At 32.0% G+C, this 24,553-nt stretch overlaps 2 protein-coding genes across 3 annotated transcripts in view; both read left to right on the forward strand.

The window, feature by feature from the left end:
* LOC107450963 (fatty-acid amide hydrolase 2-A) overlaps nucleotides 1-6,017 on the forward strand; it is a 41,202-nt gene extending 35,185 nt beyond the window's left edge. Inside the window, exons 4-6 of the mRNA XM_071185241.1 lie at nucleotides 2,420-2,629; nucleotides 3,761-3,874; nucleotides 5,929-6,017. Of these exons, the coding sequence (XP_071041342.1) occupies nucleotides 2,420-2,629; nucleotides 3,761-3,874; nucleotides 5,929-6,017 (413 nt within the window). The remainder of the gene's footprint in view (nucleotides 1-2,419; nucleotides 2,630-3,760; nucleotides 3,875-5,928) is intronic.
* Nucleotides 1-16,691, forward strand: part of LOC107450964 (fatty-acid amide hydrolase 2-A-like) — a 120,850-nt gene extending 104,159 nt beyond the window's left edge. For both annotated transcript variants that reach the window (XM_071185456.1, XM_071185455.1), the window contains exons 6-8: nucleotides 8,891-9,042; nucleotides 12,965-13,060; nucleotides 15,931-16,691. In XM_071185456.1, coding sequence (XP_071041557.1) covers nucleotides 8,891-9,042; nucleotides 12,965-13,060; nucleotides 15,931-16,548 — 866 coding nt within the window. In that variant the 3' untranslated portion in view covers nucleotides 16,549-16,691. The remainder of the gene's footprint in view (nucleotides 1-8,890; nucleotides 9,043-12,964; nucleotides 13,061-15,930) is intronic.
* The last annotated feature ends 7,862 nt before the right edge of the window (nucleotides 16,692-24,553 follow it).

Here is a 24,553-nt window from a genome sequence, read left to right on the forward strand (position 1 = left end):
ATTTATCCTGGTGATTTGGTCCTGAAAAAAACTAATGAAAATTGTTTTAATATTGAATATTTAGATTTTAAAATTGATATTGTTAACAGTTTTATTAAAATTGGTGTGTTTGATAAAAGAAAAGCTTTTAATTTTAATGTTATTTTTTTCTGCAACTTTAAAACTAATTTGTGTAGTAAAATATTCAAAAATCTTGTTTTTTCACAATTAGTTAGGATCAAAAAAATTTGCAATAATGTTGAAAGTTTTCGGGAAGCTGTGGATAATTTTTTAAATAATTTGAGTAATAATGATTTTCCTTTTAATTTTTGTAATGTTAATTTTTTAATTAAGAAAATGATTGATGGTTTTGAAGATTTTATATATTTTTTCTTTTAACAGGGCGCAATTCTTGTCTTAACTGAGCAGCCCCAGTTAAGCATTCTATTAATTTGTCTACGTATTTCTTTCTTCTGACCTTTTCCATTTCATTTTAAACTTCTTCTGCGCATTATAATAGGGGGCGTTGGTTTTTCAGTTTTTAGTGTATTCTTTTCCTCTACTTGCTTTTGAAGTTGACCTGTGACTTATTGAGTTTTTATTTTTCTGGTGATTTTGATTGATTTTCTTTTCTTAATTTGTTAATTATTTTGAATGTATCTTGTTTTTCATAGACCTCTATACAAAACCATCAGGGTACTGAGGGAGAAGTTTTAAGCATTTGCTTCTCCCTCAATTAGAAATGGTTTTGTTTTTAATGGCTACCGGGGCTGGTACCCCCTGAAGACGTCGGCTTCGCTGGTCATATTTTTATTTTTATTTCATTCGTTTCTTGTATTGATACTTTTTTCTGAAATTTCTGCTGCTTCTTAGCGCGTTTTTTTCAAAGAAGTTTTATCCTTTTCGAATTTAATTAGTTGTGTTTTCTTTCAGTATTTATGACTGTTATTTTATACATTGGGGTAAACTAATTTGTTATACTGAATTTGATTAACAGTTTACTACAATGATTTGAAAAACTAGTGTCTTTAATGTGCAATGGCAATGTTTATAAGAATAAGTACACAAAATAGATTGCTGCTTTTAGGCCATTACAGGTATTTCGTTTTTCCTAACTTTTAAAATTTCTTTAATTTCATAAATTTAATTTTTAAGTCCATCTTAATTCTGTTATCATTCGGCTTAATTCTGCAAGGTTAAACTAATTTGTTATACCTAGTTTGATTAACGGTTTACTACAATGATTTGAAAAACAAGTGTCTTTAATGTGCAATGGCAACGCTTACATGCATAAGTACACAAAATAGATTGCTGCTTTTAGGCCATTACAGGTATTTTGTTTTTCCTAGCTTTTAAAATTTATTTAATTTCATAAATTTAATTTTTAAGCCATTCTTAATTCTGTTATTATTAAATTAAATCAATTATTTAATATTTATCACTTTTTATAAAAAAAAAAAGGAATATAAACGGAATGTAAATACTTTTGTTCTTCTCTAAACAATCAATGTAACGGCTTACTTTTTAATTCAATGAAAGTGTATCACTCATAAATTCACTGTCGCAACTAAATTGAAAATCGAAATCTATTTTTTACTTAATTCTTTTATAAGCTGTTTTTTTTGTAACTGCAAAAATATTCTAACGATCTTTTTGATGTTTTACGCATAGCCAAATTATTTAAAATTTGACATTAATAATGCGGGATTGACTTTAATTTTGGCTTTATTATATATCGATAACTCACCAACTGTGGATTTCGTCCTATGCTTTTAAGTGTCCATTAGCAACTATACATTCACTAAAAAATTGAACTTCGCGTTAAAACTGGATGGTTTCTGGATGTTCGATGGCATCTCCGTCCGACCATTAATTAGTGTTACAAAAATACGCGTAATGGTTGTCTAAGAAACTCATTTCGTATCTCCAAAAAGAGATGCTGTTTAATATTTTACGTCGATTTAAAATGTTTTCAAGCATGGCCATATTAGTTTTCCTCAACTATAAAAAGGCTTTCCAATAAAGTCAAAAATATTTGTTTGAAATATCTCTGTAGTATCCCTACTTCATGAACTGACAATCTTTAAAATAAATGTGCCACTATACCAAATTTTTCAACCACAGCAGCAATCACTAGGAAAACAAATTTCTTTAAGATACAGGGAACATTTGTGCACTTTTTTTAAATGCAATGGTTATAAAATGAAGTTAAATAAAGGAGTTTCAGCAATGATTATGAAGTTTCCAAAAGCGATATTTTTATATCTGTGATTTGAAATTTCATTTCTAAATATATTTCTTATAATTTAAGTTTCTATGGGATATATTGAATCTTAAAATGTTTGTTGATAGCTTTTTTGACAGTACATGTAAATACTCGGCAACTAATTAAGTATTTTTTTATGAATCCCTATAGTGATTAGATTAATAAACTATTTAGGTTTTAAAGAATCTGCAGGCAGTTTGATTTTTAAAGACAGAATAGCTGAAACAGATGCACCGATAGTGAGTATTATAAAAGATGCTGGTGGGATTTTTCTAGCTTTAACCAACGCTCCGGAATTTTGTTCCTCGATGGAAACAGATAACAAACTTTATGGGAGAACATGCAACCCTTACGATGTAACCAGGACGTGCGGAGGCAGCTCAGGTAACTCTTTCTTCCTGTTAGGCAACATTTTTTTAGAATTAACTTAAGCAATCCATTGGTCTTAAAATAAATTGCCTATTCGATATAATCACCTGAAAATCTATATAAAAAAGTTCCGTTTGATATTAGGATTTAATGTTAGATATGGTGAAATATTTTGCATCCTAGGAAATACAATTGCACTATTATTACTAGCTCGATAATAGGTCCTTTGCTAACTTTAACAAACTTTTTGTGGTTTCCTTGGAAATACAAAATTCTCTTTCAAAAAGAAATCATCAGAGCAAATCTAACTCAGAACAAATATCTTTCCAGAAAGTAAATCTTTATATCTATTTCTTCAATCATCAAATTGGCCATAAGAGTTCTGCAGTAGAACTATATTTTATCGCCTAAACTATTTGAGGCATCGAATGCATTGCTACATTTTTAAACTTTGAAAGAGTGCTCCCTTTTGCCAGCCACATTGTGAAATAATAATAATGATAAGAAACAATAGCAGAAGTTAATAAAGGATTGTAAGTTTATCTATGAAAATTGTTATAGTGGCAGTTGACTTATCATCAAAGCAGCGGAATTTCACCTGGTCCAGCAATTACTTAAATGCCGCAAATTTTCCTCCACCCACACTATTATTCTTTATATTGTGTATTTGAGTTATCGAATCACTCATTATCACTCGGCTAAATAAACTTCTTGCGCAATTCTTTCAACACTGCTTATTTCAATGGCTTATTGCTTGAAACTGGCGCTGTTCTAAGCACTTATAATCTCAATCACATTCATGGAAAACAAAGAACTTTTTCCGTATCCTCTATATTTATTTTTATATAGATTAACACCGAACCCCTAATTAAAATAATTTTTCAATGAAAGTAGACTGTTTAACTACGTTACCTTCCAAAAAATGCAATTTTTTTTTGTTAATCTTTTTTAATTATGTAAATAAGCCTATAAATAACGTTTTTTCCCCTTTCTTAGCGATTTTAGCAAGTTAGAAAAATTGACCGCATAGTTTTTGTTCTCCAGATTGCGGCACACTTCCCAAAAACATTAGTTAGTACTGCTTAGGTCATGGTTGACTTTATTCTTCCTTTTACCTCTAAAACATTAAATTTTCTTTGAATATAGGAGGAGAAGCAGCATTAATAAGCTCTGCTGGGTCTGTCATCGGATTGGGAAGTGATCTTCTCGGCAGTCTCAGGATTCCATCTCATTTTTGTGGTTTGTTTGCACACAAGTCAAGTNAAATCTTATGTTTACTTTTTAGTTTAAAATTCGAACATTTTTAATTTTAAACTTCGGCTTTTAGTCAATCTAACTTTTATTTTAATTAAAATATATTTTGAAATTTTAAAATCAGCTTTTGTTTAATAACAATATTTTTTTTCATTAAGGGTATTTTAGGGGGAACTTAAATTAAGACTGCTTATACCTTATAAACGATAAAGAAGTGCAAATATTTCATTCTGTATCTACACACATTTTTTCAATAAATATTTTAAGTAAGATTTCTACATCTTAGTCAATTTATTTAATATCTTTCTTTAGCAAAACATATATATTTTCAAATTTATAAATTGATTTAAATCAATATGCGTATGAAGTCTTGGTAGAAATCTGACTTTCTGTGCCTTAAAGTAAATGAAATTCAAAAATACTATATCGCGATACATCGCTATATCGCGATGCAAAACTGACGATATATCACGATATATAATTTCTAATATCGCCCAGTCCTAGTTAGCGGTCTATTTGGTGGCTGTTAACGGAATTCAAGCACCTTGCTTGATTAAATAATAATAATGAAAATTATAAGAAGCAGCTTGCTTTAAACTATGTCCCAACTATGTAAACTATGAACACAACAAATCAATACCTCTGGGGGTACTGATCCAGGAGTTTCCTTGTCTTCTGGATTGGTTCAAAATTACAAGGCTACGGAGTTGAACGTAAGTATTCGTAAACCCATGAAATTGGGTCGGCTGTTCAACGACGGTTATAAAATAAAATAAAAACTATGTGTAGGAGCCGTGATGGCTCAGGGGATAGAGCGCTTCCTTTCCAATGCGGCGAACCGGGATCGAATCCCAGTCAATATGAATTCTACATCCGACTTGCAGCGACCACAGTGCTGACGTAAAATATCCTCAGTGGTAGACGGATCATGGGTTAGAGTCCCCTTGTCGTCAGGCTAAGCATAGGAGGTTCTCGTGGTCTTCCTCACCATGTGACGCAAATGCGGGTTAGCTCCATCAAAAATCCTTCACGAAGGCAAATTTCTCCCAATACTCGATCCAAGAGTTTCCTTGTCTTCTGGATCGGGTTTAAAATTACAAGGCTACGGAGTTGAGCATTAGTAGTCGTAAACCCATAAAATTAGGTCGGCTGTTCAACGAACTAACTGTATAAAAACTATGTGTAGATTGACGGTCAATGTGGGGAAATGCTTGATCGAGTTTTCAGTATTGTTGTTTAATCTGATGCTATGGATGGATCTGTGATTAGTTATTTATTTTGATGATTGTGATATGAGGCGTCGGATGTAAAGGGAGCAAGCTATGGGTCTTAATTTTATATCTTTTTTCGTAATTTTCAAAATTGAATAACTGGTTGAAGCTTACTGCATTGCATTTTATGGCCTTGCCATAGAAATCTGCATTTAATTTGTAAATATATTGTGACAAGGTCGGGATCTTGAGGTTTTTGTGGATATTTGTATTTGTAATGAAACATCTGGCACGGGTGATTTTTCTGAGTATCTTGTTCTGGTATTTGTTGAATTTTTTCATGAGATGTTCCAGTAGTGTTGTTCAGGCAGGTAATAAGGCATATGTGAGAATTGGTCTGATCATTGATGTATATAGTAGTTTTCTTAGTTTTAATGAGACATTCTGGTATAGATGAGTGGTTGTATTATTGTTGTTGCTGCATTTGCGTTGTCTCTAATATTTATGATATGGTCATTCCAGGTGAGCTTACTTTTTTAACTATCGGTGTTTGGATATTGAACAGCTTTGGTTTGCACCACGAAAGAGCAGGACGTGGCGCTACATATGAACTTTAAAATTATTTATGTGTGGTAGTAGGGGAAATTAGTTTAAATGAACAAAAAATAATGCATTTTAATTTAGCTGCCACTAGTATAAATTTTTACAGAAATCGGATAAAGTTGGCAGCCCTGTATATTTTTTGCGCCTATTTATCTTTCCTTCATCACTTTGCAGTCGACGGCTCCTCTTTACACCATAAATTATCAACCATTCTGGATGTTTAAATTTCTCTACTTTAATTTTTAGCAACCACTTTATTTGATGGTCTCCAGGAGTTATGTGTTAATTGTAGAGCCGTGGTGGCAAGGATGATTGAGAGCATGCTTCCCGTCTGATCGTTCGCTCGTTGTAGTTGAACTGTGCTTCTGAGGCCTTACGGCCCTTTGAGAGAGGTAGATGCAACTTCATTGCTGAAGTACAATATACTCAGTGGTAGAAGGATAATGAGTTAGAGTATTAACGGGGGAAGGTTTTCGTCATTTTCTTCACCATGTAACGCAAATGCGCGTTAGTTCCATCAAAAATTTCTCAATGAAGGCAAGTTGCTCTCAATACTTGATCCAGGAGTTTTCTTGTCTTCTGGAATGGGTTCAAAGTTACAAGGCAACGGAATTGAACCCTAGTAATCGTAAACTTAGATTAGGTCAGCAGTTCAACGACGGTTATAAGACAGAGATGCCAATTGCTCCGGACACGCCAAAATAATTAAAGAAGCGGTAAATAACTACAAAGCAAATTTTGCAAATATTTGACTATTTTTGGTTGCTTTTTAAAAGGTATAGCTTGACATATGTATTATAAAGTGGTGAATTGTATAAGCTTACGAATTATTTGGAAATAGTGGTGGATAAAAATCTACTAAATTGAATTTAATAAACCAAGAATCACAATTGATAAACTACCACTTTAAAGTATTTATTTGCTGACCGGAGCAAGTTGGCATCTCTGACAAAGTAATTAGCAATTTAGTGAAAAGAGGGTACAAAAACTGTCACCTGGCCTTTGTCTTGTAAACTGTCTCCTGATTGTTAACTGCGAAAAGAAGCGCGAGTACAAAAGATTAAATTAAAAATTTATTTGTAGCTGAAGAGATTTATCTCACTTTAAAAGATAGTGGGAATCCTGAATAAGGTCTTAATATTCTGAATTATAAAAATAGAAGACTGGTACTTAAAATGGAAAACTGCAGTAAACGCTGGAAAATCACAAATATTAATTATACAAAAAAGAAGAATTAAAATACTTCCACAACTTCAACCAAAAATGTTCAACATACCAATACCAATAGTTAAAAAAGCAAATTATCTTGGCCTTATAATCAATAGCAAACTCACCTGGAATGATCACATCAAAAGCACAATAGATAAAGCAAATGCAGCAATAATAGCCATACAACCATTAATATATAATCAGAATATACCACTTAAACTGAAGAAGCTACAATATACAGCAATGAGCCGCCCAGTACTCACCTATGCCTCACCTGCCAGGACAACGATACCTCAACATCTACCGAAGAAATTAAACCAGTGCCAAAACAAGATCCTTAAAAAAATAACCAGTACAAGATGGTTCATCCGGAATGCCAATATACATACAGACCTCAAAGTACCAACTCTATCACAGCATATATACAAGCTAAACGCAGATCTTTTCGATAAAGCCATAGAATGTAAAACAGCAAATTTTAATGAAATTTTTAAATTTGACAATTATATCAAAGATAAAAACTACAGACCAATAGCTGCACATTTCACCTCCGACGCCTCATATCATAACTATCAAAACAAATAATTTCATCAACCTTTCAGAAAATAACGTTTACTCATGCTGATACAATACTGAACAACTCCAAAATCAAACAAACACAATTATAGAGCAAGCTGCTCCTTTTAATTTTTTATTCCTTTTTAGTTATTCAAGCAAAGTGCTTGAAACATTCATAAAAGCAACTCCACTTCCTGTTTACCTCAATGCTCAACCAAAACACTGTTAAAATTCCAGATGAATGGGATAGGTGTCGCTTTGCGACCCAGGTGCCCAATAAAATCAAAACACTAAGACTAGAATTATAACTTATACATCACTATTGGTTTTTACTCTGGTAAAAAAAACAACCCTATTTATTATAACTGAAAAACTTCTTCGTTGGCATGTATGTTTTAATCTTCTTGAGAAAAAGCTATAATAAAATGGTTTTTTTTACCAGTTTTTGCTCTTTTCCATCTTTGTATGAATAAATTTTTTCCTACAGACAGCTTGCCCTTTCAATCAAGTATGGCAGTTAAGCTCAAATGATTGCTCTATTTATCTATGATCCGCCTTATACTTACATATGCTTTATTAGTCTAAACGAATGTAATCCAAACTCAGCTAAACAAATTAATAATCTGCCAAAATAACAAAAGCTAGATGGTTCACAAGGAATGATACTTTACACCATGACGTCAAAATAAATGCAATGCACATAGCCAAATTAAGTATAAAATTTTAGGAAAAAGCCACATCTTACTCAGCAGCCAACTTAAACGAAATCTTCCTATTTGTAAATCTAATCAAAGATAAAAACATTTCGCCAATTATAGCATACTATTAAGATGATTTATCATATTCTAAGCATCAATAATTTGTACATGATCACACTTCATCATACAAGTTGTATTTTCGCCAAACTTGAACTTTTTTTCAAGTAAAACTTAATTTTATATCATTTACTATGCTATGGTTTTATAACCACATTGCACATAACTGCATAGTCATAATTTTCTACATAGTCATTTACATGCCCACCACCACATCGATCAAGACCAAGATGAATGGTTAAAGGGCCATTAGTTTCCTTAGACACCCTCATATACCTATTCAGCTCAATTCAGTTGGGTCGGATGATATTCTCATTCAACATGAATGATATTCTCGAATTGGAATCACGTGGTCTTAGATTAAAAAGAAGATAAGCCACATTACAGGATTCAAAAGAAAGTTTTTGAAGTGATAACAGAGAAGATTTCCATTTAGGGAATAAAATGTTTCTGTGTTTTATGCAACTATCTAATTGAAATTCTAGGAACTTGTAACTGTTTGAAAACAATATTAATAACAATTAAATGCAAAAAAAAAACTTTTGGATAAAAAAAAATGTGGCTTATCACTATATTGCCCCCAAACACTTCATATAATTTATAATCTGAAATTTCTACTCGATTAGATTTGATTCCAACGGAAGGAGTGTCCATGGATTTACCCCCAATTTTGAAGAAGATACACACTGCTGGTCCTATGAGTAGATTTTCTGAAGATCTTATTACTATGATGAAGATCATACTGAAAAGCGAAAAAACGATGAATTTTCAAAAAGAGGTAATTATTTTTTAAAAATCAAATGAGTACAGAAGGATGCCCTCTTAAAGCATTCTTAAAAATATACATAAGCACAGACAATTGGATGCAAAAATGTAACTTCGGTAAAAAGAAATATGGTAATCCCTATTTTGTCCTAAGCATTCCATATACTTTATAATCTAAACTTTATATTGCATTAGATTTGATTCTGAGTAAAGGAATCTCTTTGGCATTTTTCCCAATTATAAAGGTGCTTCATATACCTGATCCTATGTGCAGACTTTTTGAAGATCTTATTACTATGAAGATTATACTGAAAAGCAAATGAACAATGAATTTTCCAAAAGAGATAATGTGTTTTTTAAATACAAATGAGTACGTGGAATATAAGCATGTTTTTGCATTTGTTTTTGCAATTACATAAAAAAAAAGAAGCTTGTAATATAAAGTGTTTGCCCGTCTTACAGGTTATAAAGTTTTCCACAACATTAATAATATATTTTCCTAGATTTTTAAGTTGTATAAAAATAACTATTCTGAAATATATTATTGATATTATTTACTGAATTTCAATTTCAGTAATAGTTTTGGTAATAATTGAAGAAATATGGTCTGTACTTAGAGTGCTTCCGAATTTGCACAAGCTTAACCCTTCGACGCAGAAATTTTAATAAACATATTTGCCACAATCTTTTAATTATTTTGTATTCTTCTTCTTCTTCAGCACGACAGCCCCTTACAGGCCTTGGCTGCCTAAACCACACGTAGCCTCCAACGCCTCCTGTCCATGGCAACTTATTTCCAGTTGCTTATCTCCAATATTTTTAGATCTTTAGCAGTGTCATCCAGCCATCTAGTTGGAGGTCTTCCTCTAGCCCGAGATCCCGAAGGATTTTTAAAGGTGGCGATTCGAACTGCATTATTTTCTGGACCACTCCAGATATGGCCAAGCCATCTTAATCTATTGTTTCGGATGACCTGCACTATCTGTGGCTGTCCATAGAGTCCTATAAATTTAGGAAATGTATTAATTTAGGAAAAAATAAGTGAAAAATATAATGTTTATTATTTTAATAATTTATGGTTATGAATTACAGCAGAGGTGTCAAACTCGCGGGCCGCATGCAGCCCGAGATGAAAAATTTTTGTGGCCCAGTCAATATATCCGAAGCAAAGTAAAAATAAAATATAAATGTGAATTAGAAACGAAACCAGCATATAAAATTATAATATACTTTAATTATAAACTATACGGATCATTTAAAATTGTCCGCTCGAAAATGTAAAATTCGAATTGGCTGAAATGGAGTCCGTTTCACACTAAGCTGTCAATTAGATAGTACATAATCAGGTTTATCCTATAATAGCGAGTTACGTTGGTTATCTTGCTCCAAGGTTCTCAATCAATTCTGGGATTTGAAAAAAAAAATATGTAAGTTTTTACAAACTATAAATCAAGATACAAGCTTGTCCTCCGATCAAATATGGTTGCAAGATTTATCTTTTATGGTTGATGTAACCAAACACTTATCCGATTTAAATTTATTGTTACAAGGCAAAGATCAGATCATTACGAACATGTTTAGCATAATTAAAAAAGAATTCAAATGTAAACTATTTCTTTGGGAAAGGCAACTGAAAAATGAAAATTTAACGCACTTCCCAACGTGCAACAAGAACAAATCTAGTTTAGATGATACTGCATCGTATCAAAAATACGCAGAAAAAAATTTCAAATCTTAGAACAGAAATTTGAAACAAGGTATAAAGATTTTAATTCTTTGGAAGACAAATTTTGTTTATTTTCTTCGATTTTCTCAATAAATATAGACTCAGTACCCAGTTATATGCAAATGGAAGTGATTGAGATTCAGTGCGACTCAAATTTGAAGGCAAAATTCATTGAAGCGGGTGTGCCTAAATTTGACGAATATTTACTAGCAAGGATTGAAAATACTCGAAAATTCGCGTGTGAAATTATTTCCAAGTTTGGAAGTACTTATCAGTGAGAGCAATTATTTTCTGTTATGAATGGAAATAAATCTCCTGTCCGAAACCGTATTAATAACGCTCACGTTGGGTCAATTTTGAAAGTAGTCTTAGCCAATAAAATTTCTCCCGAAATAGAAAAGATAATAGCAGAGAATCAGGGATCAGGAAGTAAACAATCAGGAGTATCAGGAAGAAGTATAAAGTAAAAAATAAAGAAATAGTGATAAAAATTATGTAAGGATCGTAAAATTAACGGACTGTTGTTGTTGTTGGTGTAGCTCATTTACGTTGCACTAGAGCTGCACAATGGGCTATTGGTGACGGTCTGGGAAATATCCCTGAAGATGATCCAAAGACATGCCATCGCAATTTTGATCCTCTGCAGAGGGGATGGCACCCCCGCTTCGGTAGCCCGACGACCTGGACTTGAAGTTGAGGACTGTACGGTAGAACAGTTTAACGAGGACCAATACCGCACACCCTCGGTCCCTACGCAGACTGATCCAAGTAGTCACATAAACGCACACTGACCGCAGTCAGTGATGCTTGACTTCGGTGATCTGCTGGGAACCGTTTCTTAACGATCAGTCCACTGCCGGACTAACGGACTGAGGTGTAATCTAAATTTGCAAGAAATCATAAAAATGTGTTAACTAGTTGAAGTAGGTGAAATGAATAAAAGAAGGAGAAAAAACTATCACACACATTTACGGGGATAGAATTAAAATGAAGCCGACCAGTCTGTGTAGGGGTTACGGAACTGCCCTTGCATCAGAAAGTCTCTTGGTTTGAATCCCGGGCAAGGCATGGATGTTCTTTCCTTCGCTGTACTATCTGTCCCTACTGTGGGAGCGACGTTGGCCCGCCTAATATGGTGCCCCTGAAAGAGAGGCCAACGAAATCGCCCAGTAAAGGCCTGAACTGACGGATGTTAACACTGGTGGGCATTGGGAAAAAAATTAAAATGAGGGATACAAGTGTAAAAAGGAATTATTTATTTTCAATGCACAAAAAATAAAAAAGGAAATTAATAAGCATACTTGCCAATAATGTTTTTACATAAATTCCAATCATACTTCTACTTACATTTTTGACTTAAATCATTCATTTTTATTTTGTATAGAGAATGGAATTTGATAAAACTATTATTTAAAACTAACTTAACACGTTCACGCCGGAGTGACCCACCGGTGGGTCACGCTAGATTTTTTCATCTTGGCGGCGCACTGGAGTAAAAATTGGTAACAAATAAATTTCATTTTTTAGTTTTTTTCCGGGAATAATAAAAATCCATAACTACCAATTGTTTTTAACGGATGCAATTTTTATATTGAATTGCTTCTTCGCCGTGAAAAATTTCCTTACAGTGAATTGTTATTGTTGAGAATAGATTAACTCCTCCCGAATATTATCTAATATTGAAATAGTTCTTCTACCAGTATTTTCTCTTTTCCCGTACCAGTATTTTCACTTTTCCCGGCGTGAACGTGTTAAAAGCGTCACGTTTATAGAAACTTGATACTTCTTTAAATTGTACGGCTCTACTTATTAGCAAAAATAATTTTTCGAACTATAGTTATAACATTAAAAATCACTTAGTTTTTGCAATCAATTGCAAATCAGTTACAGTCAATTGCATTTTTTTTGTAACGCAAAACACTTGTCTTGTCTGTCAAGTTTAAATGTAAAATAAAGACATTTTCCAGAAAAATAAAAATTAAGCAAATTATCGATGATTATGAGGACAATTCTAAATTATAAGGCTTCTTACATTTCTTTCATCTTCAGGCAGATTGCAGGGCTCTAATTGCTCATTCATTTTAAATTAGTGATGTCATTATAAAAATATATGGCTCTAAACATTTTACGCTTTGTTTATTCATCTTTTACTTCTTTCTTGTAACTAATGAGTTATATTAAGCGAATAACACATTTATATTACCTACAGGTTGATTTCAAAATCCTAAAAATTTATTACCAGACAAAGATAGATGGTGCCTGGGTATTTAATACAGAAAAAGAAATAGATCAAGCAGTACGAAACGTAAGTAAAATTACACTTATTTCTAAAATAATTTTCATTTGCTTATTATTTTTAATTAATGTTTTCGATAACTATATTTCAAAATTACTTGAATGGAAGTACTTATCGAAACTGCAATTTAATAATAGAGAAATTACACTAAAAACAAGTTGTACTGATTTATATTCTGTTTTGAAATATTTAAAGCGTAAGCAATAAAATACTTTGAAGATGCGTTCTTTTTTTGTACAAAATATTTGAAACATAAAATAAAATAAAATTATTTTATAAAAGAATTTGTAAACACTCGTGCTTTAGGAAATTTCAGAAGAATCGCAGAGAAAACTAATTCTTTTAAAAGATATTATTTATTAATGATAGATTACAGATACTTTTTTGAGAATTATAGGTAATTCTTTTGATTTAAAGAAATGAAATGAGAAAAACTGAAGATATAAAGAAATGTAAAGAAAATTCGTGATCAATCAATCCTTCTTCTATAATTCTATTGAATTTTTCTAATTGATAACCCGATAATGACTGATAAATTTTATCAAAATGGAACTTTAAAATTTGAATTGTTGTTATTCCCGTGTTATCATTTCATTACATCCACTTTCCAAACACAGAAATCCTTGAATTCAAAGTTACCTACTATTTTACTTGTTTCAGTGTCAGCAAGTGCTTTTATCAGCATAAACTTAATAGCTTTATCAGACTGAAGGAGATAGCTGCGGCGGTTGATTATTATCTGGATAAGGAGTGCGATGATAATTTAACTTTTTTCACGTTGGATTTAAACTTTGATAATATCGCTAGTGTGTTTTTACTTTTAACCTTTTTTAATTTTAGAAACAAATAGCAAGCCATGCATTTTGTTATGTAAAGTTAGATTTACAATTTATAATACACTGGTGTGCAAAACTTAAGCAACAAGTGCATTTTTTGTCATAACTCTACAAGAAATCATCCGATTGACATGAAATTTGAATATGATGTACGTTAATTTGTACTTAAACGATGGTAAAAGAATAATGGCGTAGAAATGAATATAAAGCTTAAAGTAGGGTATGGAACAAAAAAAAGGCTTTATTTGACATATAGTGGTGTTACACATGATTGCCTGAAGAACAACTGACAGATGTTCCCTAGTATGAGATATGCTCTCCCCTTACTGTAATTGTTGCTTGGCATCGTCTCTCCATGCTGAGCACCAGATTATCCAGGAGCTCTTGGGGTAAACGTCTCTATTCCTCCTTTAACGCATCTTTCAGCTGATGGGTGTTACCAGGAGGATACTGTCGTGTCGCAAGACGTCTCCCTAATGCATCCCACACATGCTCTATGGGATTTAGATCTGGAGAGTAAGCTGGCCAATCCATTCGTGTGATATCNTTTTTATTTACCTTAAAATTAACTGAATCGCGATTTAAGATATTGATAAGCTTTTATTTATCCTCATTGCAGTAGCGGTCTCCAGTTACAGAACCTCGGTCGAAGATCTGAAGCTCAGTCCGTCCGTTCAACATAATGCCACCCCAGACGACAACTCCAGGACCACCTTAAGGATCTCTTTCCGCAATGTTATTGGGATGAAATCGAGCTCCAATCTCTCTCCAGATCAACTGAGGTTGAGAATCGCGTGTAGCACTAAAACGACTCTCATCTGTGAGGAGGACGCGACTCCATTGATGAGGTGTCCAGGTTTCGTGTTCTCTGCACCACTCTAAACGGTGCCGCCGATGGTTAACTTTTAAAGGTATGCAGCGTTCAGGACGTCTAGCAAATAAGCCACCTTAGTGGATGCGTCTGGCCACTGTAAATCTTGATACCTGTCGTCCTGTGGCTGTGCACAGTTGCTGAGATATGGCGCTCGCTGACTGAAAACGGTTTCTTTTCGCCTGGAGGATAATGTAACGGTCATCTCTTGGTGTTGTTTTCCTTCGACGGTCACCACCAACCTTCCGAACAGCTGTACCAGTAGTTTTAAAGGCATTCCAAGCACGAGAAACAACACGTTTGCTGATCCCGAACTCTTCGGTGACACTGGTCACACTACGCCCCTCCTCAAGCTTCCCAATCATTCTTCCTCGAGTAAAGTCGTCTAAATGATTTCTTGAAGACATGTTTCACAAAACAAGTCACTTTCAGCGAATGTCTTTAATTACGGTGCTCTTCATCCTTTTATTACAGCTTTGACCTGCTCGCGCCGACCCACAAGGTTTACATACACTTACATCACCTACGACGTTTTATTTCTAAAATTTGCATGCAAATAATCTTTCTACTGAATTACGTGCATATTATACTGCAATTTCATGGCTATCTTATACTTTGTTGGGGAGCTGTGGCCGAAAAACCACTTGTTGCTTAAGTTTTGCACACCAGTGTATTATTGAACAGTTTCAACAATAATCAGTCTTTTATTGCTATTATTAAAATTTCATAAATTTTCTTAATCTGTTATGAAACATGATTTTCTAGATAGAAGACATTAATTTAACTCGTATTTAGACACTCTTCGTCCGTTTATTGCAAATAGAAATTACTCTTATTGTTGTTGCATTGTTTAGCATTCTGTTATCAAATACTTAATATGATTATGAGTTCTTCAAAAATAGATTAAGTCGAATTTTTAATTTAATTATATTGCACACTAAGTTATGTTTTGAATTATGTTAGGCATACTATGATATGTTTTTACAGTATCTTATTTATGTTTTTCTTGTAGTATTAATTTTATACCTTGTATTAGTTTCTTTACGCATAGTTAACATTTCCATCACTTTTGATATATCTTAGTCATAGTCGACAGTTTATTTTTTTAATGTATCTTCATTCAATATTTAACTTAAAACTTTTTTCTTACAAGATTGAAAATTCTCTTACAGGCGGCATTGCATTGCAACACAAAATATGGCACGAAAGTGAAAGAAATCAAAGTTCCACTTATAAACAAAACAAATGCAATAGTGTTAAATTCTTACTATGGCCGTGTTGCTTTCAACTTATTAGCAATTGCAACAAACGGAAAAATTAAAAATTTAAATGGAATCCAAGAGCTGATTAAAATGCTATATGGAAAATGTCAGTTTACATTTTATTCCCTTATACCTGCTTGTTTCGCAAAATGGCTTTTAAAAGACAACATAAATCTTGTATCTCAATGTGATAATTGGAACAAGGAATTGGAGAATGAATTTGAAAGATTGTTGGACGATAATTCTCTGTTTTTGTGTCCAACGCTTCCGCATACAGCTCCGTACCATAATGAATCACTTGTTAGCTATGGAAGTGCTTGTTTTGTAAGTATATTCAATATATTAGGGCTGCCAGTAACTCAGTGTCCAATGGGATTCGACAAGCATGGTTTGCCTCTGGGAATACAGGTTGTTGGTAAGAAAGGAAATGATATGCTAACAATGTTAGCTGCTGCTGAGCTTGAAAAAGCATTTGGAGGATGGAGACCACAGATGGATACTACTTTAGGAAATAAAAAAGACTTATAAAATATTTTTTTAAAATTATTTATTGTAATATTGAAAGATAAATTTTGAAAAAAAATTATAAGTCTGATGATCATAAGGGTTTTTGATTGAATGAACCTAATATTAACAAATGTTAATAAAATTGGGTGGTGTTTTAAACCCTATCATGTCTAGTTTAATCTTTGTTAATCAAAAATCATTTTACGATTTCAATAGTTCAAAGAAGAAAAATACATCAGTATTGTGCTAGAAGTTGATTCAGAGATGGGCTGGGATACATGAGTCCCACCAGATTTTTTAGATGGGTCAAATATGTCCCAATGGTATTTCCGTGTGTGGGACATATATGACCTGGCGGGGCTGAAAAGATTATAATGTTAATTTGAGGAAACATCAAAATACAACAATAATTATTAAAATCGTAAAAAAGTAAATAAACAATCGACTTTTTAGCCCCAAATGAACTTATTACACTTTTCAAAATAACGACTCAGTTATTTAATCGAATTTTTTTTTACTCGGTATTTCATTTATTGAGCTTTGTGGCGCTCTTCCACTGTCAGCTGAATTGTAAAATGTAATTTTTACAATTTTTATTTTTGAAGGAATTTTTATTTTACATAGTTGATTTACATTTTTATGTTTTTTGACAATAATATTAGTTGAAAGACGCTTGACAAAATCATCAATGTTGGCAACTGTACATAGATTATATAACAAAGATACTGATCATTAATCCTATTGTATACAATGTTATTTTACATTCGTGATAGGTTTGAAATAAATATTTCTTTAAAACAATTAAACATATTCTGTTGAGGAGGGTTCAAGTCTTCTGTATTAAATAGAGGAATGTGAATAAATGTTTTTGCTCCAAAATCATATTTTCATATCATATTTTTCCCCTCTTCTAAACACTTAATGCAAAATGAGGTATTTTAAAAGAGACAAATAATATTTAGGTTACATAACATTCTGGGGAATGATTTTTTTTCTGTTGCAGGATATCTTTGAACTGATATTAAATGTCTACGCGTCATCGATTTCAAATCTGCAATCATTTTCTCTCTAAAAGCTGCAGTTTTTATGCAATTTAAAAAAAATTACCAGGATTTTTTGAATTTCACTCGAGTGAATAGAAAGTGATCCCACTTCTCCGCTACGTAGGAGTGTAGTAGGAAAGGGCATTTATGCATTTTAGTTTATGATGCAATACGCTCTAGTCCTTTGTTTCATGTCTTAAATGTTATTTTCAAAAAATGTGACACGTTTATAAGTATGTATATAAACTTATGCGTTTTTATGAACTTGTGCATTCAGACAAAAAATGAAATAAAAATATCATATCAAAAAAAGCTTATTAACAAATATTATTCCATATTTGAAATCTCCACTCCCGAATTAGGTGAGATCAAATACTCGTATAAATGCGACAAAGAATTTGTTCCCCACTTTAATCTGACTTTAAGATTTCTGATCAGATATGTTTGCAACTTGTTCTCTTCAATGTAAATAAAGGGGATACTATGAAACTTAATGGAATCAGACTAACTAAAACTTAACCCCTTGGCCTATCTTATAACATATAATATGTTAAAATAGATAGCCTGCTAATTTTTCAGTGTATTCAATAATTTAATTTAAAGTTGAAATGCATGATTTAAAGATATATGTTTAGGATCCGTTAAATGATTTTTTCTGCTCTTAAATTCTAATAAAAGTTTTTTAAATGTTCAGTTATCTTTAAAGAGTTCTGCTTTCATTCCATACAATTGGAAATTGTATATCACTCAAACTTCTAATGTTGAAGGTCATAAGGGGTAGACAATGTTAATCTTTGCTATTTCATTTTTCACAAAATTAAGTTTATTTGCAACGATATATTCACCACGAAGCATAAATAATAAAAACAAATACATAAGATTTGATAATACGATAAAGTTTCAAAATATAGATAGGAGATTTGAATTACTGCCAATTTTTACGCATTAAGCGTAAAATTTTATTTTTACGATTAAAGTTGTCGGAAATTCATGCTTCTGGTTTATTTCTGGGATTTCTAAATTTAATTTGATACAAACTGCAAATAGACTGCATATTTCTGCACGGTAATTATACGTTTTTTTTAACTCTGAACAAAAAAATATATATTTCAGTTTAATATTGTAATTCAATTTTTATTTTACTACCACTGGAGAAAAGCATCTAACAAGGCAAATAAGCGTCTTGGAAATTCTTATTTCAACAATGGAGCACAACCACTGTTAGTCAAAAAAAGAAACTGGAGATTACTCAAAATAAATTCCTCAGATATATCACAGGAGCCCCCAGATCCATGAGAATGAAAGATCTAAGACGAGAGTTAAAAATCAACAAAGTAGAAGAGCACATAGCTGAACTATGTGCAAATTTCTTCAGAGATGCACTCTCTTGTCATACGTGCAATTACTTTAAAAATTTTGATTTTGAGCTCATCAAAGACAACATAAAACATAGCCCGGCAACCGCCTTTTTCCTATCCGACGGAGTTTTGTCCCGTAAATTTTGTAAATAGCTGTAAATACTTGTAAATAATTTTGCGCATTTATTATGTATTTATCCTTTTCCCTGGGGCTATGTGGCTACTGTGCACCTGAGAAGCTCGGGGGTAATACCTCGAAGGGCAGTCTGCCACAAAACCTCTTCTCTCTCTCAAACTTGTTTGTTCAATCTCACTACTTCATTTTAATTTTCTCTCAGTAAAAGATACTGAACCCCAACTTTCACCTTTCAGTTGCGCTTCGGCGATTTATTATTTATTTCCACTCAGATGAATTAGTTGGAGCCCCTAGCGGGGCTGATGCTAAGATAACCAACACATATGAGTATGAGTTATTACAACAAAGTTAAGCTTAAATTAAAGAGCATGGTACTTTGAATAGGATATAAATTAGGCACCAGATCTTCCCCTAGGAAGAAAAGTCCCCATTAAAGTTTCAGTTCATTTACTTTTAAACTAACAGAAACCTTCCAGACAGCTGGGTTTCGTAGTGTGTTAGGCTGATAGATCCCATTAGGCTGATTGTTAGGCTGATAGATCTGATCTGGGAGGAGTGAATTTTGTTGTTCTTAAAATAGTTGATAACTATTATTTTTTATTCAATTTATGAATTATTATCTTTTAATTAAAAATGATTTTTTTAAAATTAAATAAAACAAACAAAATTAATTGTTATATAATATTTAATTTATCTTCTTAATTAAAATATATCGATTGCTTCAATTATGTAACTTAAAATGAAATTTAGTAATTTTTTTGGATTATTCAAAAAATTAAAAAATTAAGTTTTTTGAAGTAATCTATGTATTTTAATTAAAATATATCTATTATCTTTTCTAATTCTATTTTATTAAAGAAATGAATTTAAATTAAAGATAACAATTTATAAATTGTGTAAAAGATTTTAAATATGTCATCATCCATTTTAGAAAAGAAAATTGGAAGTAAAATTCAAACTACCCAGCTGGGAATTGAACCCCAGACTTAACAGGCAGAAAGCGAACAGCCTAATCATAACACCACGCCATACGTCTGCTGACAAGCTTTTGTTAGTTTAAAAGTAAATGAACTGAGAGTTTAATTGGGAATATTTCTTCCTTGGGCCAGATCTGGCAGCTAAATTGTATCATATAAGAGGTTTTTAACAATGCTTTTTAATTTAATCTTAACTTTGTACTAACAGGAATTTTAGAGATGCATACTTCCCTTGTTAGTAAAGATTAAAAGTTGGCAGGCGTGACAATAGGTATGACTGTCAAAAATATTGTTACAATAGCAAAAATTTTGAAGCAGCTGATGGTAGAAAAATAATGCTATAAATAGCAAAAAAAGAAACATATTATTGCTAAGCCAGCATCATTTTCAAACAACACAAGCTGGATTATGTACGCTGGACAAGTAGTAAAGTGTGCCAATACAAACCATAAAGTGTTAATAATTCTGCTGGAACTAGCAATTATTAATCGTAGTTGATGATACTTCTGCTAGAATGCAAAAATTAGTGCTATTCTAGCAAACAAACACCAACAGGAGTATTAACCTTGCTGTACTGTATCTTAATTGATATTATAATAGTACTTTAAGTATTGCAGGAATCTACAACTTCTGCATTGGCAAATACTGCAGGAGAGTGTTATATCAAGATTAGTACAATTCTTAGAAAATATTAATGGTGGTAAAATAAAAAAAGTCCAATCATAAAATCCAATTATATTTTGTAAAAAGAAAAGTATATCTTTTTGAGAATTAGATGAACCAGATCTCTAAACGTCGAAGTAATGTCTTAAAAAAGGAAATTCTTGCCAGCATCAACGTAAATTTTCTAACTCTAAAAAATTCTGTTAGTAATGAGATGTACAGTCAACAAAAAAATTAATAAATAAGCAAAATAAATTAATACAATAAATAAAAAACAGATCACCTTTATAACTTTTGAGCGATTAGTCGGATTTTCATACAGCAAAGTACTTCGGCAATATCTTAAAGAAATCTCGGAAAATATATATCACAGTAAACTTCAACCTTGGTGAAAGATATTTATTTTACTATAAAATGTACTTTTATGGAAGAAACGCGTCTTTTTTCGTCAAGTTTGGATTTATAACTCCCAAATTAAAGGGGGGTGGGGTGAACAAAGTTTCGAAAAGCTGCCTTTTATAGTTCAACAGCTATAATGGTTCAAATATTTGCCACTCCAATGGTATAATCTGTGTTACGTTTCTTTTCATATCTTTAGAATGTTAACTCTATGATGACTCATTCTGAACTCGTAAACACAACGATTAATGCGAACGTGGTAGCATAGGCAAACTGTTTCAACAAATTAGTATTTTAAAGTAAATTAAAACTACATGTTTATTTGTTTATAGTTATGCTTGAAAAAGTTGTTCTATAAAACTAAATAATTCAAAATCAACAGTTATTAGAATTCAAAAAAGTTACGCAGTAAAAAGCCAAACTAATGACGAAATAGTACGAATTTATTTACGAGAAAAGCAAAAAATTCTTCAAACTGTTATTGTCGCCAGTGATACTTAATTGATTTTGAAAATATACAATACTATAAGCACACCGGACAAAAAATTAGTCACCCTTAGAGAAATCATGAAAAACATCATTTAATAGCGTGTAACACCGTTTCTGGTCTTCTGGTTCTGGTTCCTCTGGTCTTCTGGTTCACCGTCTATAAAATCCTGGATGTGGTTAGAAAGGAAGTCCGCATGGTTATACAGGTAAGTCGAATCCAGTTTAAGCCACTCGGTGAGGATTTTATTGCACAAATGCACCAAATTGCGAGGATGCTGATTTCGTCGTTTTACCCGTTGTTCCAACATGTCCCAAAGATTTTCAATGGGGTTGAAGTCAGGTGATTTTGCAAGTCAGTCGAGATGTAATTGAGTGTCTGAGTGTTCATCAGTCACATATTCTTCCAGCCCGATGGACTTTGTTGTTGTTATCTTGAAATATAGGGATATCGAAAACACACTCTTCATGAAGATATTGACTGAAAGGCAACATCTAATCATCCTGAATGTTCAAATAAACATGTTGTTTCATGTTAGTGGCCACCTCAGTGAGAGGGCCCAATCCATAATAATAAAAAAACTCCCCCAAATCATGACAGACCCACCTTCGGCTTAAACCTGACCTTGCACACAGTCAAAAGGAAATGTTTTATCTGCTCTTCGTTGGATAAGACGATGTGCGTATTTTGAATAAAGGTAAAAGCGTGATTCGTCAGACCATATTACATTCCGCCGGTCAGCAACTGTCCACGTTCAGTGGCTTTTAGTCCTCTGAAGTCGCGCAGCTTCATGTGCCTGTGTGAGCAATGGTCATTCAGCTAGTATGTAAAGAAAGGAACTTAGATAAATAAAATTATTTTCATTAATTAATTTAATATAAATTATTTTATTAATTAGTGTTTTTAATGTAAGTTATACTATTATAAATTTTGGATTGTTTTAAACTTAAATATAGATTTTCATGCCATTTTATAATTAAAAAAAGGGCTTAAAAATTTAAAAATTAATTATTGGATAGCATTGAAATGAGAATCCATTTTGAGATTATATCGCCAAATTGCAAGACTTCATATACTAGGTCATTCAATTCAGTCAATAAAATAAAGATTTAATTCTTTATTTAATCATTTATCTTTAAAAATTAAGAAATGCCCTTGGTTTAGAGCATTTTTAAAATTAAACGCTAGTAGATAGTTGTATATTATTTAATTGCATTTAGATTGTGTACTTCAGCTTCAAAATGTTTCACTAACTATCTTCACTACTAATCTAGTCACAGATTCATTTAAAAAAAATTTTACAACCACTATAGGACTATTGCTAATAAAATTATATAGCACTCCGTTTCCTAAACCCTAGATTTGATAACACTGATAGCAAGTGGAGCATTAAAATTAAGTGTAAATGTAAATTATTATCAATTCATAAACAGCGAGTTTCAATATTTTGAATTAAATACGAATAAAATATTGAAGAATGGTAGGTTTGAACTGTTCATGCACTTCCTTAAACGTGCCTACCGTCTCCCTTTTCTTAAAAAAAAATCCAAATAACAAGTAATTAACAGAATGTTATGTTTGGGCAAATTCGTACTTAGATGGACTCCAGTCAGAAGAAAATACTGTAGATACATATAAAATACTTTTCTCCTAGATTTTACAAGGAAAGAAAATCTTAGAACCACTATCTTTATTTTATAATCTTGCGCCAAATTTACTTAACAGCAATGATTGATGAGTTTACGCAATGAATAGCTGTGGAAAGTTCTAGAGATTCCTTTGATACATCGCCATAACATTTTACAGAGCGAAAGTCCTACGAATTATTCAAATGCCTTATCAACCGTTAAATGTCTTCATTTCGTTCTTTTTTCCTTTGATGACTGTATACAATAGCTCAACGTACATATGTCAGTGTTCATACTTGCTCTATGAAACCAATAATTTACGGTTATTATTGGTTAGTTAAAAAAAGGCAAATCAAATATGAGTATAAAATATGCAATAAAAATATTCATTCGTAAAATATCCCCTATCGTGATTTCTTCACTATTAATAACTTTAAATAGATATCAAATCAATAACAATGAATCGAAAGAGTCGAAAATTGCAATTAAAGTAAAAATTAAATTACTTTTTCACCAAAGGTATAAATCATTGTTTTTCCTTTCGGCCAAAATTTACAGAGAATTTTTGGGAAATAAATAACAGAAATATCCCATTTGTCTACTCCAGCGGTTTCCAGATAATGTTCCGCGATACCCTAGAGTTCCGCGGAAGTGTTGCAAGGGCTCCGAGGGATTAGGAATTTTTTTCAACCAGTTATGATTTTTGAAACCTGCAATTAAATTTATGTCTAATTCATAATCCATCATTTATTTAATGTTTCCGTTAATTTTCTGCGTCGAATAGAATTCAACAATGAAGAATTATGTTTCTCTGATAACCATTCTCAAGTTTTATTTTTATCGCTTTTGTTTTAATGGAAACCATATCGCAGCTCATTTATTTTTAATTTATGCATGCATTAAAATCAAATTGAGAACTGGACTAACAATAAGACCTGGGAATTCAACTGTCCGATATAAAATCCAACAGTATGATGAAAAAGTATTATTTTTCATTTATTCATTAAATGTTTTCAAAGTAATTGAAAAAATTAGAACATTACGTGTTTTCAAAATAAGTAAGAGTCTTTTGTTAATTATTATATTCACAATTGCTCATGAAATAAGTCTTGAGATTCTGCCAAATGAAGGTCGATTATGCAGGGTTCCAATGCCAAAAGAAATTGGGAACAGCTAGTCCACTTTAGCCCCCTGTTCACAGTAGCCCGCCTCTTCTAGACAGAAAGTTTCCGAAAGAGTATTAAGTTAAAATAAAATTAATAGGGCAAAAAATTAGACCAAATTTATTTATATATATATATATATATATATATTAAAAATTAGAGAAATAATGGA

This window comes from Parasteatoda tepidariorum, chromosome 9, assembly GCF_043381705.1.
Source record: "Parasteatoda tepidariorum isolate YZ-2023 chromosome 9, CAS_Ptep_4.0, whole genome shotgun sequence".
Classification (NCBI taxonomy): Eukaryota; Metazoa; Arthropoda; class Arachnida; order Araneae; family Theridiidae; genus Parasteatoda; species Parasteatoda tepidariorum.